Source organism: Ascochyta rabiei, chromosome 4 (genome assembly GCF_004011695.2).
Source record: "Ascochyta rabiei chromosome 4, complete sequence".
NCBI classification, from domain to species: domain Eukaryota; kingdom Fungi; phylum Ascomycota; class Dothideomycetes; order Pleosporales; family Didymellaceae; genus Ascochyta; species Ascochyta rabiei.
This window is the reverse complement of record NC_082408.1, coordinates 1,502,329-1,515,774: the sequence shown is the minus strand read 5'-3', so window position 1 is coordinate 1,515,774 and position 13,446 is coordinate 1,502,329. Positions and strand designations below refer to the sequence as shown.

General features: G+C 50.7%; 6 protein-coding genes across 6 annotated transcripts, besides 1 other annotated feature; 2 read left to right on the top strand and 4 right to left on the bottom strand.

Moving 5' to 3' along the window:
* Positions 1-265: 265 nt before the first annotated feature.
* Positions 266-1,474, bottom strand: EKO05_0002909 (uncharacterized protein; the record flags this gene model as incomplete). Its single annotated transcript, XM_038945165.1, has 1 exon — positions 266-1,474. The coding sequence occupies one exon, from the start codon at positions 1,472-1,474 to the stop codon at positions 266-268; it is 1,209 nt and encodes a 402-aa protein (XP_038801475.1).
* A 463-nt stretch (positions 1,475-1,937) lies between these two features.
* Positions 1,938-2,735, bottom strand: EKO05_0002908 (peroxin; the record flags this gene model as incomplete). The annotated part of the gene is made up of 1 exon (XM_038945164.1): positions 1,938-2,735. The coding sequence occupies one exon, from the start codon at positions 2,733-2,735 to the stop codon at positions 1,938-1,940; it is 798 nt and encodes a 265-aa protein (XP_038801474.1).
* Positions 2,736-3,960: 1,225 nt separating this feature from the next.
* Positions 3,961-4,761, bottom strand: EKO05_0002907 (ER membrane protein DP1/Yop1; the record flags this gene model as incomplete). The annotated part of the gene is made up of 5 exons (XM_038937727.1): positions 3,961-4,087; positions 4,141-4,198; positions 4,249-4,321; positions 4,383-4,589; positions 4,711-4,761. The coding sequence occupies 5 exons, from the start codon at positions 4,759-4,761 to the stop codon at positions 3,961-3,963; spliced, it is 516 nt and encodes a 171-aa protein (XP_038801473.1).
* Positions 4,762-5,314: 553 nt separating this feature from the next.
* Positions 5,315-5,348: a tandem repeat.
* Positions 5,349-5,569: 221 nt separating this feature from the next.
* Positions 5,570-8,152, top strand: EKO05_0002906 (uncharacterized protein; the record flags this gene model as incomplete). The annotated part of the gene is made up of 3 exons (XM_038937697.2): positions 5,570-6,168; positions 6,216-7,873; positions 7,935-8,152. 3 exons carry the CDS (start codon positions 5,570-5,572, stop codon positions 8,150-8,152), a joined length of 2,475 nt encoding a protein of 824 aa, XP_038801472.2.
* A 637-nt stretch (positions 8,153-8,789) lies between these two features.
* EKO05_0002905 (uncharacterized protein) lies at positions 8,790-10,202 on the top strand (the record flags this gene model as incomplete). Its single annotated transcript, XM_059636044.1, has 2 exons — positions 8,790-9,453; positions 9,502-10,202. 2 exons carry the CDS (start codon positions 8,790-8,792, stop codon positions 10,200-10,202), a joined length of 1,365 nt encoding a protein of 454 aa, XP_059492027.1.
* Positions 10,203-10,540: 338 nt separating this feature from the next.
* Positions 10,541-11,389, bottom strand: EKO05_0002904 (uncharacterized protein; the record flags this gene model as incomplete). Its single annotated transcript, XM_038945163.2, has 1 exon — positions 10,541-11,389. One exon carries the CDS (start codon positions 11,387-11,389, stop codon positions 10,541-10,543), a length of 849 nt encoding a protein of 282 aa, XP_038801471.2.
* Between the last annotated feature and the right edge of the window lie 2,057 nt (positions 11,390-13,446).

Sequence of the window (13,446 nt, the reverse complement as noted above, 5' to 3'; positions counted from 1 at the left end):
ACAATAAAGAAAGTACGCACACCGCTGGATCATCGCCTGCAGGAAATGCAGGAGATTCGCTCCGCAATCTCCCAGGGGAGGTCAATGACTCCTGCCGCTGAGCGTATTCTGAGCTCTTGGTACACACATGGTCTGCCTCTATGTCTAGTTGTCTAGGCAAACAGCCCTGTGAGCATCCTAATGGCACCTGTTGACGCCCTCGATCCTCCTCTATGCGCAGCGTTTCTTTCTCTATCCCAGACCGGCAATGTTTCCTTGCCATACCTCAAGCCTCCATGATACTCCACCCCTCGCCTCTTCCTCTCCCTCTCCCTCTTATGACAGGCCCATGACCCCTCTCAACCGGCTTCTTGAGCTGGGGAAACCCGGCATCGCCATTCTGTCCATCAACCTCCTCCCCGTCTTTGAACTTCTTCGCATAATCCTGCGCCCCGCCACCGATGGCTTTCATCTCCTCACTCTCTTCCCCATTCTCAGCAGCCGCGTACTTGCTCACCGTGGCCAGTAGTCCCGCCTCGTTATGCTTAACCCTTTCGTTCTGCCAGTTCTCGTATTCATTCCACCACCACTTGTGCGTTTCGCCGTCCTTGCCCAAATATCCTGCCGTCCCATCTGGCTTCACACGCGCAGCCCAAGGCTTATCCACAATGTAGTGTAACACCCCGACTTCGTTGTCGACCCACATGTTGGTATGCCAGTACCGCCACGTCTTCAGCGCGTTGGTTTTCCAACTCAGACTCTTCCAGCGACTCTTGAATGCCTCATTGAGGAAGTCCTGGTCGGGGAACTTCATGGCCCGCAGACGCGCGTTGCCTAGCTCTTCAAACTTGGCGAGTACGAAATCGGACAAAGCTTTTGAAGGGCGGTATACAAAGGTTCCAGAGTTGAACTGTCCAAATGTCTCTGGCTCGTTGGTAACTTCTGGCACCTCGGAACTGGACTTTAGATGTGTAAATGCGCAGTTCTCGAGCGTCCAGGACTTCGGTGCCCACGAGTCGTGGTCGAGGTTGCAGACGCACACGTGTGTGGCCATTATGCGCATGCCATCTCCTCCCTCCAGGTATGCATCGTTTTCCTTGTTGAAAATAAGTGGTGAAGGGTCGGAGAAGATCATCATGTCTGCATCGAGCCAGCACAAGCGCTCGAAGCCCATATCGTATATGTCAAACACGCGCAATTTTGTCCAGGTGTCGATGAATCGCTCGGCCACCATTCCATGCTTGGTACCATCCTCTGGGAGGCGGAGGTGTTCGACAGGACGGACGATGACGTTGGAGTGTTTGGCTTCAGCTTTGAAGGCGGCGATGGAAGCCTCGCCGACGGTGTCGGGCGTGTAGGTAATGATCAGTGGTGTTTCTGGTGAGTGCTTGTGTAATGTGTATGCAAGGAGGATAGCTCCGGCAAGATAAGAAGGTCGCGTCAGAAGCGTTACATAGGCGTTCTTCCCCGTTTTTGATTTTGTTTCGTCAGCCATGGTGGATGGGAACGAAGCTGTAAGATTGGTGTTCAGAAAGAAGCGTCAGGACAACACAAAATGGTCAACATGCAGCTGAACAGGTAGAGGAAAATTACAGAGTCGCAGGTCCACACAATGGTAGATGATGTTTTGCCGTCACTACAGCGCGTTGACAACGCGCCCCGCAGCATGTCTGACGTCACGACTCTCGCCTGATCACGTTCTCCTCAGTTACCAACGTTCATTGCAAACCACACTACCTCTGTGTCTCGAGTCGTGTTCCATTTTGTATGATTCGTAGGACAGAAAAAACAAGTCGATAAATCCTCGAGCATCGCCTGCTCTCGCTCGTGCTCGACCGCCTTCATCACAGGATAGCGGCTCCAGCGTTTCACGACCTGTACTTGCTGTATATCAACGTCGCTTTTCGTCGGAATTCTACCAAAGTCATACCCATGTGTCTCCACGCACTTCGCTGTCCTCACATCCACTCTTTCTCCCACGCAACCTTGTCGATTGCGTTGCCGATACGTAACACGGTAGGATCGCATGCGAGCCGGCCTCCATCAATGCGTTGATTATCTGGAGCAATGTAGACCGCCACCTTGTGTTTCTTTGGGCTTCGTTCCAGGATATTGTGCAGAGAATGACCCAGCTCGCGTATACAAAGCTTCATCTCTCCGTCTGACGAAGCTGGACACTGAATCGCAACGTGAAGATCAGCTTTTCTCCTTCTACCGTGCAGCCACAATCTATCGTATGTCCGGCTCTTGAAGTCCATACAAGTCTGGAGGCCGATGGGACTGTTTCCTCTGAAATGATTGGGTCCATGTCGCGGTGCAAATCGAGGATGGCTGTACGGGCGAGAAAGCTGACCTGCCCTGCTTTCAAACTCGCAGGTGAAAAGGTAGTCCGCGATGTAAGCGGTGAACTCTAGTTGAACGAGGCTGACTTGCTTCATCTTTCCAAGGTCGATGATAAGTCGAGGCTGAGAATTGCGGTGGTCCAAAGCTTTCAGCATTGGTGTTGCTTCCGTATAGATCAGCTTGCAGGTGAGGTAGATTGACGGGATGGCATCTGGGAAAACAAGAATAGCCGTGCGAGCTGCCATATGTACCCCTCTGTGTTCGAGTTCGAACGTCCTGTGAGAGCGGTTCACGAGACGTTCGTAGATCACAAGGCGAAGTTCCTTCGGTAGGTCAAGAAAGCGGAACGGTCGCTCTTCGCCTGGAGGATCGTCCACATTCATGACGCCAAGTGCAGCTTCTGTCTTGTCCATGTTGTTTTATGAGCGATAATGAGGAAGAAGCGAGGTGTTGTTGAATCAGAGGTGAAAGTCGAGCTGACGGTGAAGGCGCGCCAAGGCTTATTCATTAGCAGGCAAGGCTTTCCACTGCAATTTTCTTATATCTGGCTACATGATCCAGAAAATCCGACGTTGTAACAGCAATTCTATGAGGTACTCCGTTATATGGTACGCTTGTACACGTATATGGTACGATATCTCTTGCTCTATCATTCTCATTCACTTCCTGTTCCAGTCTCCGAGTACATTCCCTGTCATTAGGATCGTCCGAAGATAACGCTACAGACAGGTGTTACTGAGCTCATATTTAAACGCTCGTCTCTTCTGCCGCCAGTTCCGGGCTTATCCTTGCATTTGAACGTGAGCGTTCGTGCACTGTTACATCGGCTCTTCTAATATGATGTTTCCTAATTTGACAGAACATGGGTTTTGCTGCATAATTCTTTACCTGGGGAGAGTCAGTCGCAATATCTACAACGGTTCGTCTATTTTCCATGTCTGGGTGAACACTGTGCTATACATTGCAAAGGCAGTCGAAGCACAATCTTCTTGCTACCAACCTTGAATCCATACGGTAAGGGAAAGAAGAACTCAAAATTTGACGTAGTGTGTCTGAGTCGAGTTGCGGGGCAGTTCTGGTGCTCAGTAAGGGTTGGTTCTTGTTTCGCACGCAGTCTGTGACTGAGGCTCTCTCGTCAACTACGACGATTGCTTTGGGGCGAAGGTAAACTTCACTTACCTCCGCGACTAAGCACAATCGGCGCAGCAATCCACGACATGGGAGTATCTACAAGAAAAACACCGACTAACAGGGATCACAGATAGTGCTAGGTTGAAGAGGTAGGAATGTAGAGTAAATTCGGACATGTCAGAGCCAAGCGTTGATGACGGGTAACGCAATGGCTCTCCTTACAACTACAATCCGAACCGAAGGGAGCCTGATCGTAACACGCAGGGATATCTTCTTATACTCGCCAGAACCGCCGTCACGCTCGCTAATGGTATTCATAGGTCGTGTGTTTTCATTTACACAATGTCTGCAGGCTACGATAGCCGCATGCCTTGAAGGATCAACTTGCTGCACCGCAGAAACTTGCTCCTCAGGGGTGGTGTAAGCTTCCGTTTCAGCTTTCTCGTCCAGCGCCCTTTCCTTGTCTGGTCATGCGGCTATCAGAAACATGGTATTGACAAGAGGCGCTTAGGAAGCGTGGGACTTGCCAGCCGAGTCAACTTTGGCGCGGAGATCGGCAGCAGTGGATCCAGACTCTGAGAAGTAGCGCGAGAAGACGGGCTGGATGAAAGAGCGGAAGATGATCTGGGCGCCACTACGATGTGTCAGTCTGAGTGTAGCATACAAAGTTGGGAATAATTGGCTTACGCAGTCTGAGGGAGAGCCATCCACAGGACGAAAACAAACTTGAAGGTGTAGTAGAAGGCTATTGTTCGTTAGTAGCGCTCGACAACACCTGTGCTTGCCAATGCTTACGGAACCAGTATACAGCGCTAACGGCGCTCTCGAAGACTGTCAGGAAAGCGTAAACGACCCAGTAGGTCAGCCACTGTGCAAGGATTAGTTACAACCACGGGATAGCGCGGATATCCGCAGAACGGCGAACGCACCTGAGTATCATCGACCTTACTGGCGCTGAACAGGGCGTTCAACGAGTAGTAGCTGGGTATGACGAAACCGGCAATGTTGACAAGGAACTCGCCGGCAATGTTGAAGAAGATGAGGAAGAAATAAAGACCGGCGAGTCCGAGAATGGCGTAGACCTTGGGGATGGAGGTCTGCTTCTCGAAGTTGTTGAGGGCGGGGTACTTGGAAAGCTGGAGAACACCATACTGTCAGCCAACACTGCTCCACACTGCATGCGCAACCAACAAACATGTCGTAATGACCATTTGAAGACGAACGCACAGCCGGGTCCTGCCAGGAATTTGCACGTACCTCCTTGTCAAGCTGCGAAAGGTGCGCCTGGGCTCTATCCTGGACAGACATGATGGAAGTTGGTGAGGGAGTCTGGTGAGAGATCTGGGGAGGTGTAGATGCGAAGGGTCTCGTGCTCAGTGTGGGTAGAACAGAGGGTGCTGACAATGTGGCTTTTAGAAGGGAGAAAAGGGTGGGGAAGGATTATTAGGATGAGGGAAGCGCGTGCGTCATTCTAACTCGTTACGTCAGTTTACGATCGGCTTTCACAAGCAAAACAGCAGGTCCGTCGCGCAACGATGGCATGCCTGCATCAAACAATGGAAACAAAGCACAAGAAATCATCCACTGCCACTTCCGCAGACAGTTCCTGCTGCTTCGAGGATCATGTCATCGTGTTGGAATTTGAGGTTCACAACAGTCACGCATAGAGCTGGTAATCAAGTAGATCACGTGCCGGCCGTTGCTGGACGAAAACGTACAGTAAACACACGACCCAGCCTCTTCCACAACAAAGCTCGACATCGAGGCTCGCCCTCCCACCCACGACACCGTGTTGGTTCCGGACATCTTTCCACTAATATACCTTATCTCCCATCCTGTCGCAGTTCGGACCGCATTACCTGCCGCCGCCGCCGCCGCCGCCGCCGCCGCCGCCGTCGACCGACGATTGAATCAACAAATCCAGATAGCGACCCGGACTCGCGAGACCTTCACAACAAACAACAGCAGGACCGCGTTTCCACTGCACTACTTTTGAAAGCTTTTCGTGCCCAGAGAGTCGCCTTTCCTCAGGTCTCGCCGCCTCGTTCATCGCGTTGCTATCCGTTTGTTTTGGTGTAAACATTGAGCATCATCTGCCGTACCCGGCTCATTTCCAATGGCCACCGACATCCGCCGATCACGATCAAACACTTCGATGTCGACAAGAAGCAACCGTCCGCTCTCACGCGCCTCGACAACCAGTGTGCACTCTTTCGATCAGCACGACCTCCAACCGCAGTTTTCCCAGTCACAGCCGCCTCGACCGGCACACTTCTCTCAACCGCAATACAACACGTCGTTTCCCAGCGAGCCCTTGCAGCCTGCGCTACTCCAGGCTGCTCAACATGCGAGCGCACAGGACAATTTGATGAACACGTCGATGGAAAGCTTGCAGCAGTTCCTTGGCTACCCAGTCGATGCTAACCAGAACCCGGCTCATTCCAACGGCATGTCTTCGCAGCCCATGGACGCACACGTGTACCACGCTTCCATGTCACAGCCGCCACCGCAATCGCAGTACATGACACCCCTTGTCGAGGTGGAGGATAAGAAGAAGAAAGGCTCAGCGTCTGGTAGTGCGACGAACGACAAGGAGCTACGACAGATGCTGCAGCAAAATGAGGGTCGCAAACTGAAAGATGTAGCTGCAGAAGTCATTCAGACTGACAGAACGTCCAAGGCGGAGAAGTCAAAGCAATTGTTTGCTATGCTCTGGTCAGTTTGTCGCATTGGGTCTTCGACATCTCTCTAACACCTTATAGGCTCAAGTCTGTTTGTCGTCTCGCAAAAACATCCGTCCCACGCAACCGAGTCTACTCAAAGTACGCCGAACGCTGTGGTACGGACCGTGTCATCCCTTTAAATCCGGCATCATTTGGCAAATTGGTCCGCGTCATCTTCCCAGGAATCCAGACTAGACGTCTTGGCGTTCGCGGCGAGTCGAAGTACCACTACGTCGACCTCGCTCTCATCAACGATAGCGAAGACGGGGAAGATGCGCGCCGAGCAAGCATCGGTCCTACTGCGCATGCTCTGAAGAGGCAGCAGTCGTCGGGTCCGAAACTCGATTTCAATTCGATACCACGGCTGCCTGCAGATAGTGCACAGTTCCCACCACCGGATACTGGCGTAGAGTCTACCACTACGCAATACGCCCCTGCTGGGTCAAAGGGTCTTTTGTTTTCTGACATATACTCAACTCAGTACAGGCCGGCCAACGCTCGCACCAAGACGTCATATGAATACGAACTGAAATTTCCAACCGCAGAAGTGCTTACAGCATCAGATGTACTCGAAATCGAGTTGCCAGATATCTCTTCATATCTGCCTGCACGCACCGACCCTGACTCGGCTAACAACCTTACGGCAATGTATCGCTCGCATGTCACATCCCTCGTGGATTCGGTCCGCTATTGCAAAGAAAAGCAGTTCTTCCGGCTGTTTGGTACTTTTCACGGCACGTTGACTGTCCCCGTTCAGAAGCTGTTCGCATCGCCAGAGCTGGCGCCATGGATCAAGGAGTGCGATTGGATGATGTACCAAAAGATGATTCGCAACGTTTCTCAACTCACACTACAAGTCGCCCCACCGATCGTTCTCAGATTCCTCGACAATGTCGCAAAGACGCTTCATACGCACATTAGCAAAGTGTTCCAGCCGTTACCTGTACACGTTCTCGAAGCGAAGCTTGAGCCTGCGACACTGTTTGCACACCTGTTGCGTCAGATGCTACGCGTCAACTCGACAGCGCATGCTGCTGCTGTCATGCTCACGGCCGAAAATCACCGTACACAGATGTTTGCTGATTGGCTGTCCCATGTCAACATGAAGCGTATCATTGCCAACGAGCTGCCTCGGTCCTGCAGCCACGAAGAAGTATACAGCATACTGATGACAGAGATCCGACCCATGCTTGGTCCATTACCACAAGAGATACAGCTACCAACTGGGAATGTCTACCGAGCGGCATATCCTGATCCTCCCGCCGATCCCACCGAATCTGTGATCGATCGCATCGCAGCTTTCCTTACACGGCTGCCCTTCCGCTTCCCGAACGCCCCTGCCCGGACTGTTCTGCACTGCATAAATGCGCTTGGCTCTGCTGCTGTACGAGAGATCACAGTGGAGAACGGCATCAGTTTCCAGGCCTGGTGGTTGACCAAGGTTTTTGTCGACGAGATGGCACAGTGGCTCGCTTCCTTGGGAGGATTTCTGGACCACAGTCCTCAGAATTGGAGCTCGCCATCCTACTCTCCTGTTCTAGAAGGCTCTGTGAATGCAGGCATGGCCAACGGCGTTAGCGGAAGCAACAACGACAGCAGATATAGTAGCCTCGATGCCGAATTTGGGCCCGATCAGTCTTTCATGTCTACCACCACCACCACTGCCATACAAGACAACCCCAACGTGAACCACGAAGGTATGCTCTCCAATGTCGCCAGTTGCCCAGCTTGATAATTAACTAACACGAAGATCATCAGTCCATGCTCGACGACCTGCTCCACAGCAATACGATCCCATGAGCTTCAGCTTCGAGTATGACATGAATCCTTCGCAGCAGGAGAGTCATCACGATGATAGCGGCATTGGTCTCCTCGACGATAGTCTTGACACCAAGTTCTCGTCGCATGTGCAGCAAGGTCACAAGCCGCATTTTGCACATTCGCAAACCCCGCAACTACCCACTGGCGTGAGCTAGTCGCTTCCCGTGTTTCCGCTGTCGCATCTTCGCGCACCTGAAGCTCCAAACCATCTTTCCTGAGATACCATTACTCTTTGCTTTTATGCGCTATGACGTCTCCGAACTTATGATACCACCAAAATCTGCTGGTCTTTCTGGGAATGTCTTGTTGATCTACCTAATATTGTACATGCGATCTGGTCGCAGGGCGTTTTATTTTTTTGCTTATTGTCAGACTTTTTGCATCTTTCCAGGCGCCTTTGGCTTGCAACCGATCATCTTGTTACGTTTAGTACGGCTCTTGATTTATGTTAGTCGTTACGTTGGACTGCTGGCTATGTTCACTTCTTGTTTATACATTCGAAACCTGTTTTGGTACCAGTAAGCAATCGTTATCGTTCGGCAAGGGCCGAATCTTAGAAAGCAAACGTCCGCCTCCTACAAGAATCGGAATCAATAAACTTCAGTTCCATCCATGACTAGTATGGACCTGGTTCTTGTTCCCGTGCAGCGATACGGCATGCTTGCAACTAGCTGTTTGCATTGATGCAACTAATTAGTCCTTTGGGCTTAATCGCTTGAATGAGTCAAGTTATTACCAGACATTAGATATTTTACTCCGACAATCAACTCCGAGAGGGTTTCTGAAATCGGAATGATCCTCGGCAGTAGGTACAACTACAAACACATCAATGTCCAACGAGCGAGGAATCTATTCACCATACCGCTCGCAAGCTCGCAGCTCGGAATGCCCCTCTCTACCCGCGGTCGGTCCAACGCTGCCCAGCTCTCCATAGCCTGGTGCTTTTGCCCACCACACACCTATGACCCTTTTGCCAACCCTTCCGGCCTGATCTCCTTTGCCACGGCTGAGAATTGGCCCATCCAACCCGCTCTTCATGCTTTCGCGTCTACTGTCTCAGTCTCACACGTTGCCTTCCGTTACGTTTTTAGCACAGGTGGTGGCCCAAGACTCCCCTTTGCGTTTGCGAGACACTTCAACGAATTCTTTCATCCGTCTTGGGAGATCAGAGGCGAAGATGTGATGATCACAGCTGCAGCGACGAGTTTGCACGATGTGCTTGCGTACTCGCTAGCTGATGAGGGTGAAGGAGTGTTGGTGAGTAGACCGTATTATGGGCGGTTCGAGATTGATTTTGGAAACAAGGCGAGAGTGCGGGTTGTGAGCGTCGATACGGACCATGAGGAATGTTTCAGTGTCAATGTCGTCAAGGCTTACGAAATGGCGTTGGCGGAGAGTGAAGGTGTGGGCGTGAGGATCAGGGCGGTGTTGGTTGTTAATCCCCATAATCCTCTTGGTCAGTACGCACACTTCCACTTTGAGTGTATTCAGCTAAATAACACAGGTCATTGTTACCCGCGAGAGACACTGATTGCGCTCATGCGTTTCTGCCAACAGAAGGATTTGCATTTCATCTCAGACGAAGTGTATGCGTTAAGCGTTTTTGACAATCCAGACTTTCCTGATGCAACGCCTTTTGCTTCCGCACTCTCGATCGACACAACGGGTGTTATCGATCCTGGCCAAGTGCATGCCATCTACGGGCTGTCTAAGGATTTTGGTGCTGCTGGTCTCAAGGTGGGTTGTCTCATAACCAGGAACGAAGGATTGAAAAGCGCTGTTACTGCCGTGCAAAGGTTCTGCGGTGTCAGCGGACCTAGTGTGGCGGTCGCAACTGCGATGCTCGAGGACCGGAATTGGTGCAGAGGGTTTATCGACCTGAGCAGGAAGCGGCTTGCGGAGGCATATCTGTTCATAGTAAGGCGGTTGCGGGAGGTTGGAATCCAGTTCATGGAAGGTGGAAATGCAGCCTTCTTCGTATGGGTGGACCTCAGTCCGTGGTTACCTCCAGACAATGAGGATCATACAGGTAGAGAGAGAGAGCAGGTGCTCGCCCAGAAGTTTGTGGACAATGGGGTATTCCTTCAGCCTGGTGAAGAGCATGGGAGGGTTGGATGGTTCAGGTTGGTATTTTCAATGGACGAATGCGTGGTCGAGGAGGGGCTTCGAAGAATCAAGAAGACCGTGCAAGAAGTCAGCTGGTAAACAACCTCGGATACAGATTATGGGGACAACTCCGTGCATGCACTCTCGTATGGGAAAGTTCTTGTAAGGTAGAGATAGGGGAGGAAGATGAAACGGGATGTGACTTCAACGAGACCCTTTCCAGGATGTGTAACCATTCTTTATTATAATGATTATCATTCTTGACGGCTTCTACACAAGGGACGCCCGAATCTATCAAACTTTTGCGCGATAGATGAACAAGAAACACATATCAGGGTAAGCCCACCTTTGCTTCAAATGACATGTACGACGACAAACGCTGCCCTCAGATAGCCAATCTGCACACACAATAACTATAAATAGTAGTAAACAGCACGTTATGCTTGTTTCTCCCAGTCATCATCCCACGTGGTCTTTGCGGAACCCATCATCCGTGGTGCTCTCAGCACTTTCATTCCACCTGTATTCCCATATACAAGGCTTCGCATATCCATAGCGTCATCCAAGTCCCGCGAGACGTAGCTCAAAGTATCTTCCCATCTTTTCAGGTTCTTGGGATTGTCCAGGTACTGTTGTCCAGCCATTCCCACTTTGACCGTAGCTTTGCCGTTCATCTCCATAGCTCGCCAGTAGAAAATCTCCATGAATTGCTCGAACATGTGTATGTTATGGTCGAGCAGTGAGACCTCAATGGGAAGTGCTTGGCGGGAGCTAAGGTTTTGCTTTACTTGGTCGATTATGTGGATGAGGGTTGCGTATTGTGGGTTCTGTGTATCATTTGCCGTCACCAGGTTGGTGCCCAGCAGCCAATCATGGATTGTCTCATTGTGATGGTTGGAAATGCCCCCAGAAGTCGTCGTCCAATTGAGGATGATGTCAAGAAGACCGTCTTGCTGTGAGAAAACATCCAGAAAGTCTGGGCTACACATGATCTTCAATGAAGTGATTATAGGTAGCCTTCTTCCCTTGGAAATGATAGATAAGGCTTCATGATAAACAGTCCGACATGTAGTAAGGATCGACGGGGGAGGAGCTTGCACGATAAGGACTATGGGTTTGTTTGAGTCCGCATCTCCATGTATGGCGTCCCGGTCTCTATGAAGAGGCTGTTTCTTGATGAAGAAGGACCAGTCGCATCTTGATATGGTCAGATGACTGTTTACGCAAGGGATGCGGTCGTAAACCATCAAACGCAGTTCTCTCGGAAGGTCCAAAAACCGGGACATGTCGTTTGCATATAGAAAAAGCTCTCAAAGAGTCAAATTTGGTATGAAGAACAGCCCATGAAATGGCGGGGGTCTTATCATGTGCATCTGCATATTGTCATGGTCAGGTGATGGCGCCGACGACCCGAACGCAAAAGCGGGCACGAGTGACTAAGAAGCGCCTCCCCAATTACCTTGCGCATCCTCATCACGTTCTATTGACACGTCTGACATGCATCAACAAGCCTCTACATTCAACGTGGAGTCAACGAGAGCCTGTACGTAGATTTATTGCTTTGCGTCTCAAAAGCATGTTGGGGAAAGGATCCTACTTCAGATGTGAGATTCCGGGGCCAATAGCGCTCAAGTCAGCTCCCGAGATCGATCTCCTTACAAACAAAAACCAATACAGCCAACATTCAATTTCGGTACGATATTTTGATAATGTAAACGCTTGAGGTCCACAAAGCTCCTCGTGGTAGCTCCAAGCCTCACTCTAGCTGGCGTGTCTTCCCCGCACTTGAACATGGTCCGCGGGGGGATGCAGCTCAGCAGCAGGCTTAGCCTCGACTTAAGATACCACTGCTATCGGAGGACATTGAGCACAACAAAGTCGCTTTCCGTCACAGATCAAGAGATGGAGGACAGGCTACTACATCTGGAGATACACCCCAAAAGCTTTCCTGAAGCACGTCCGGCTGTTAATGGTGGGTTATGATGGAGGCACAAAATTGCTCTAAAAAAAACTTCATAAGGCGAAGACAAGCACTGTATCGACCTGCGGATAAACAAGCCGTTACAAAGGCTTAAGGATGCTATGCTGCATTGCCCTGCTAAAGAAGGCGACACAAAATTTGGGTTGGCATTGATCAGGATGCTGTTGGGCAAAGGCTCTGACGCCTTGCAAAGAGGACTTTTGGCTGTGACAAACCATTGATGCAACTAAGACCTCGTCGAGACCTGCCTTACCTGCCATCATGAAGTCAGATCAGAGCAGATATCGTAGGCAATCGAAAGGAAGCAGATGTTGTCTGAAGACCGTAATTCAAGTGTCTCAAGGTAATTTTGGCAGCTAGGATACATCAGAGAGCTTGCAGTCAACACAGAGCGTGCTTTTATCAACCAGTGAAGGAGTACAGCAGTTGTTGCATCAAGTTGTAAAAGGCTGATGCTGGAATTTTCAGGTTGAGAAAAGCTCGGTAAATTCAGCGTTTGGTGTCCTATGATCAGCTTGAAGGCAAAGAGCGTACAACGAATCCAAACCCTCAGCGACCAGCCGACTGGCTGCGTCTCGTCCGCGTTTTATGATTTAAACCCTTTGTTTGTTGTCGCATTCAAGATTCTCCGTTGGTAACATGTCTTTGAATCGCAATGAACACAATGAGTTTCTGCAGCATAGCAACAATGTGTACTGCCACTGCCTTCAAGCTCCTGCTGTGTCTTGTTCCCGCCTCAAACGATACTGGGCGGCTCCGCTTCCTCCTTTTCCTTGGTTCCGTATTGTCTCTGCGCCTATTGAGACAGAACTGCAGCACTCTGTCTCACCGGTACGTCGTCTCTAAAGCAGAAAGCCATGCAGTACGAAGGTTATCGTCTCTCTCCACCTAGCGTCTACCCAGTCTGCAGCCACCACTGGAATGATGGAGATGAAGGGGCATATGGCTTCTAGCCTTTGATCTCTTAGACGGTGTTGTACACATGCAAGACTGATTCTTTGCGGAAAGCCTTGGGACGTTTGGCGAAGTAACAAAGCACAAGTGGAAGAAGGGGGTAGCCGAGGGCCGGGGTGTAGCGCCCCAATCGTAGTGCAACCGTGGGCTTGAGGTTCGAGAAGAGCGTGCAGGCCTTCATGCTAGCCACGCTCCTCTCGTTCAGATACTGCAAGTTTGCATGTACGCAGATATCGTGAGCCCAACAAAATGGTTACTATGGGTATACACCTGCAGGGCGTTCTCAAGATGGCGATGGAAGTCCCAGAGGAAGGGGTAGTGGTGAGACAAAGGCTTTGTATGAGACTGTGTCACAAGGTAGATCCTTTCAATACGCAACGCTTTAAATGGAGATGCACATTTACCAGT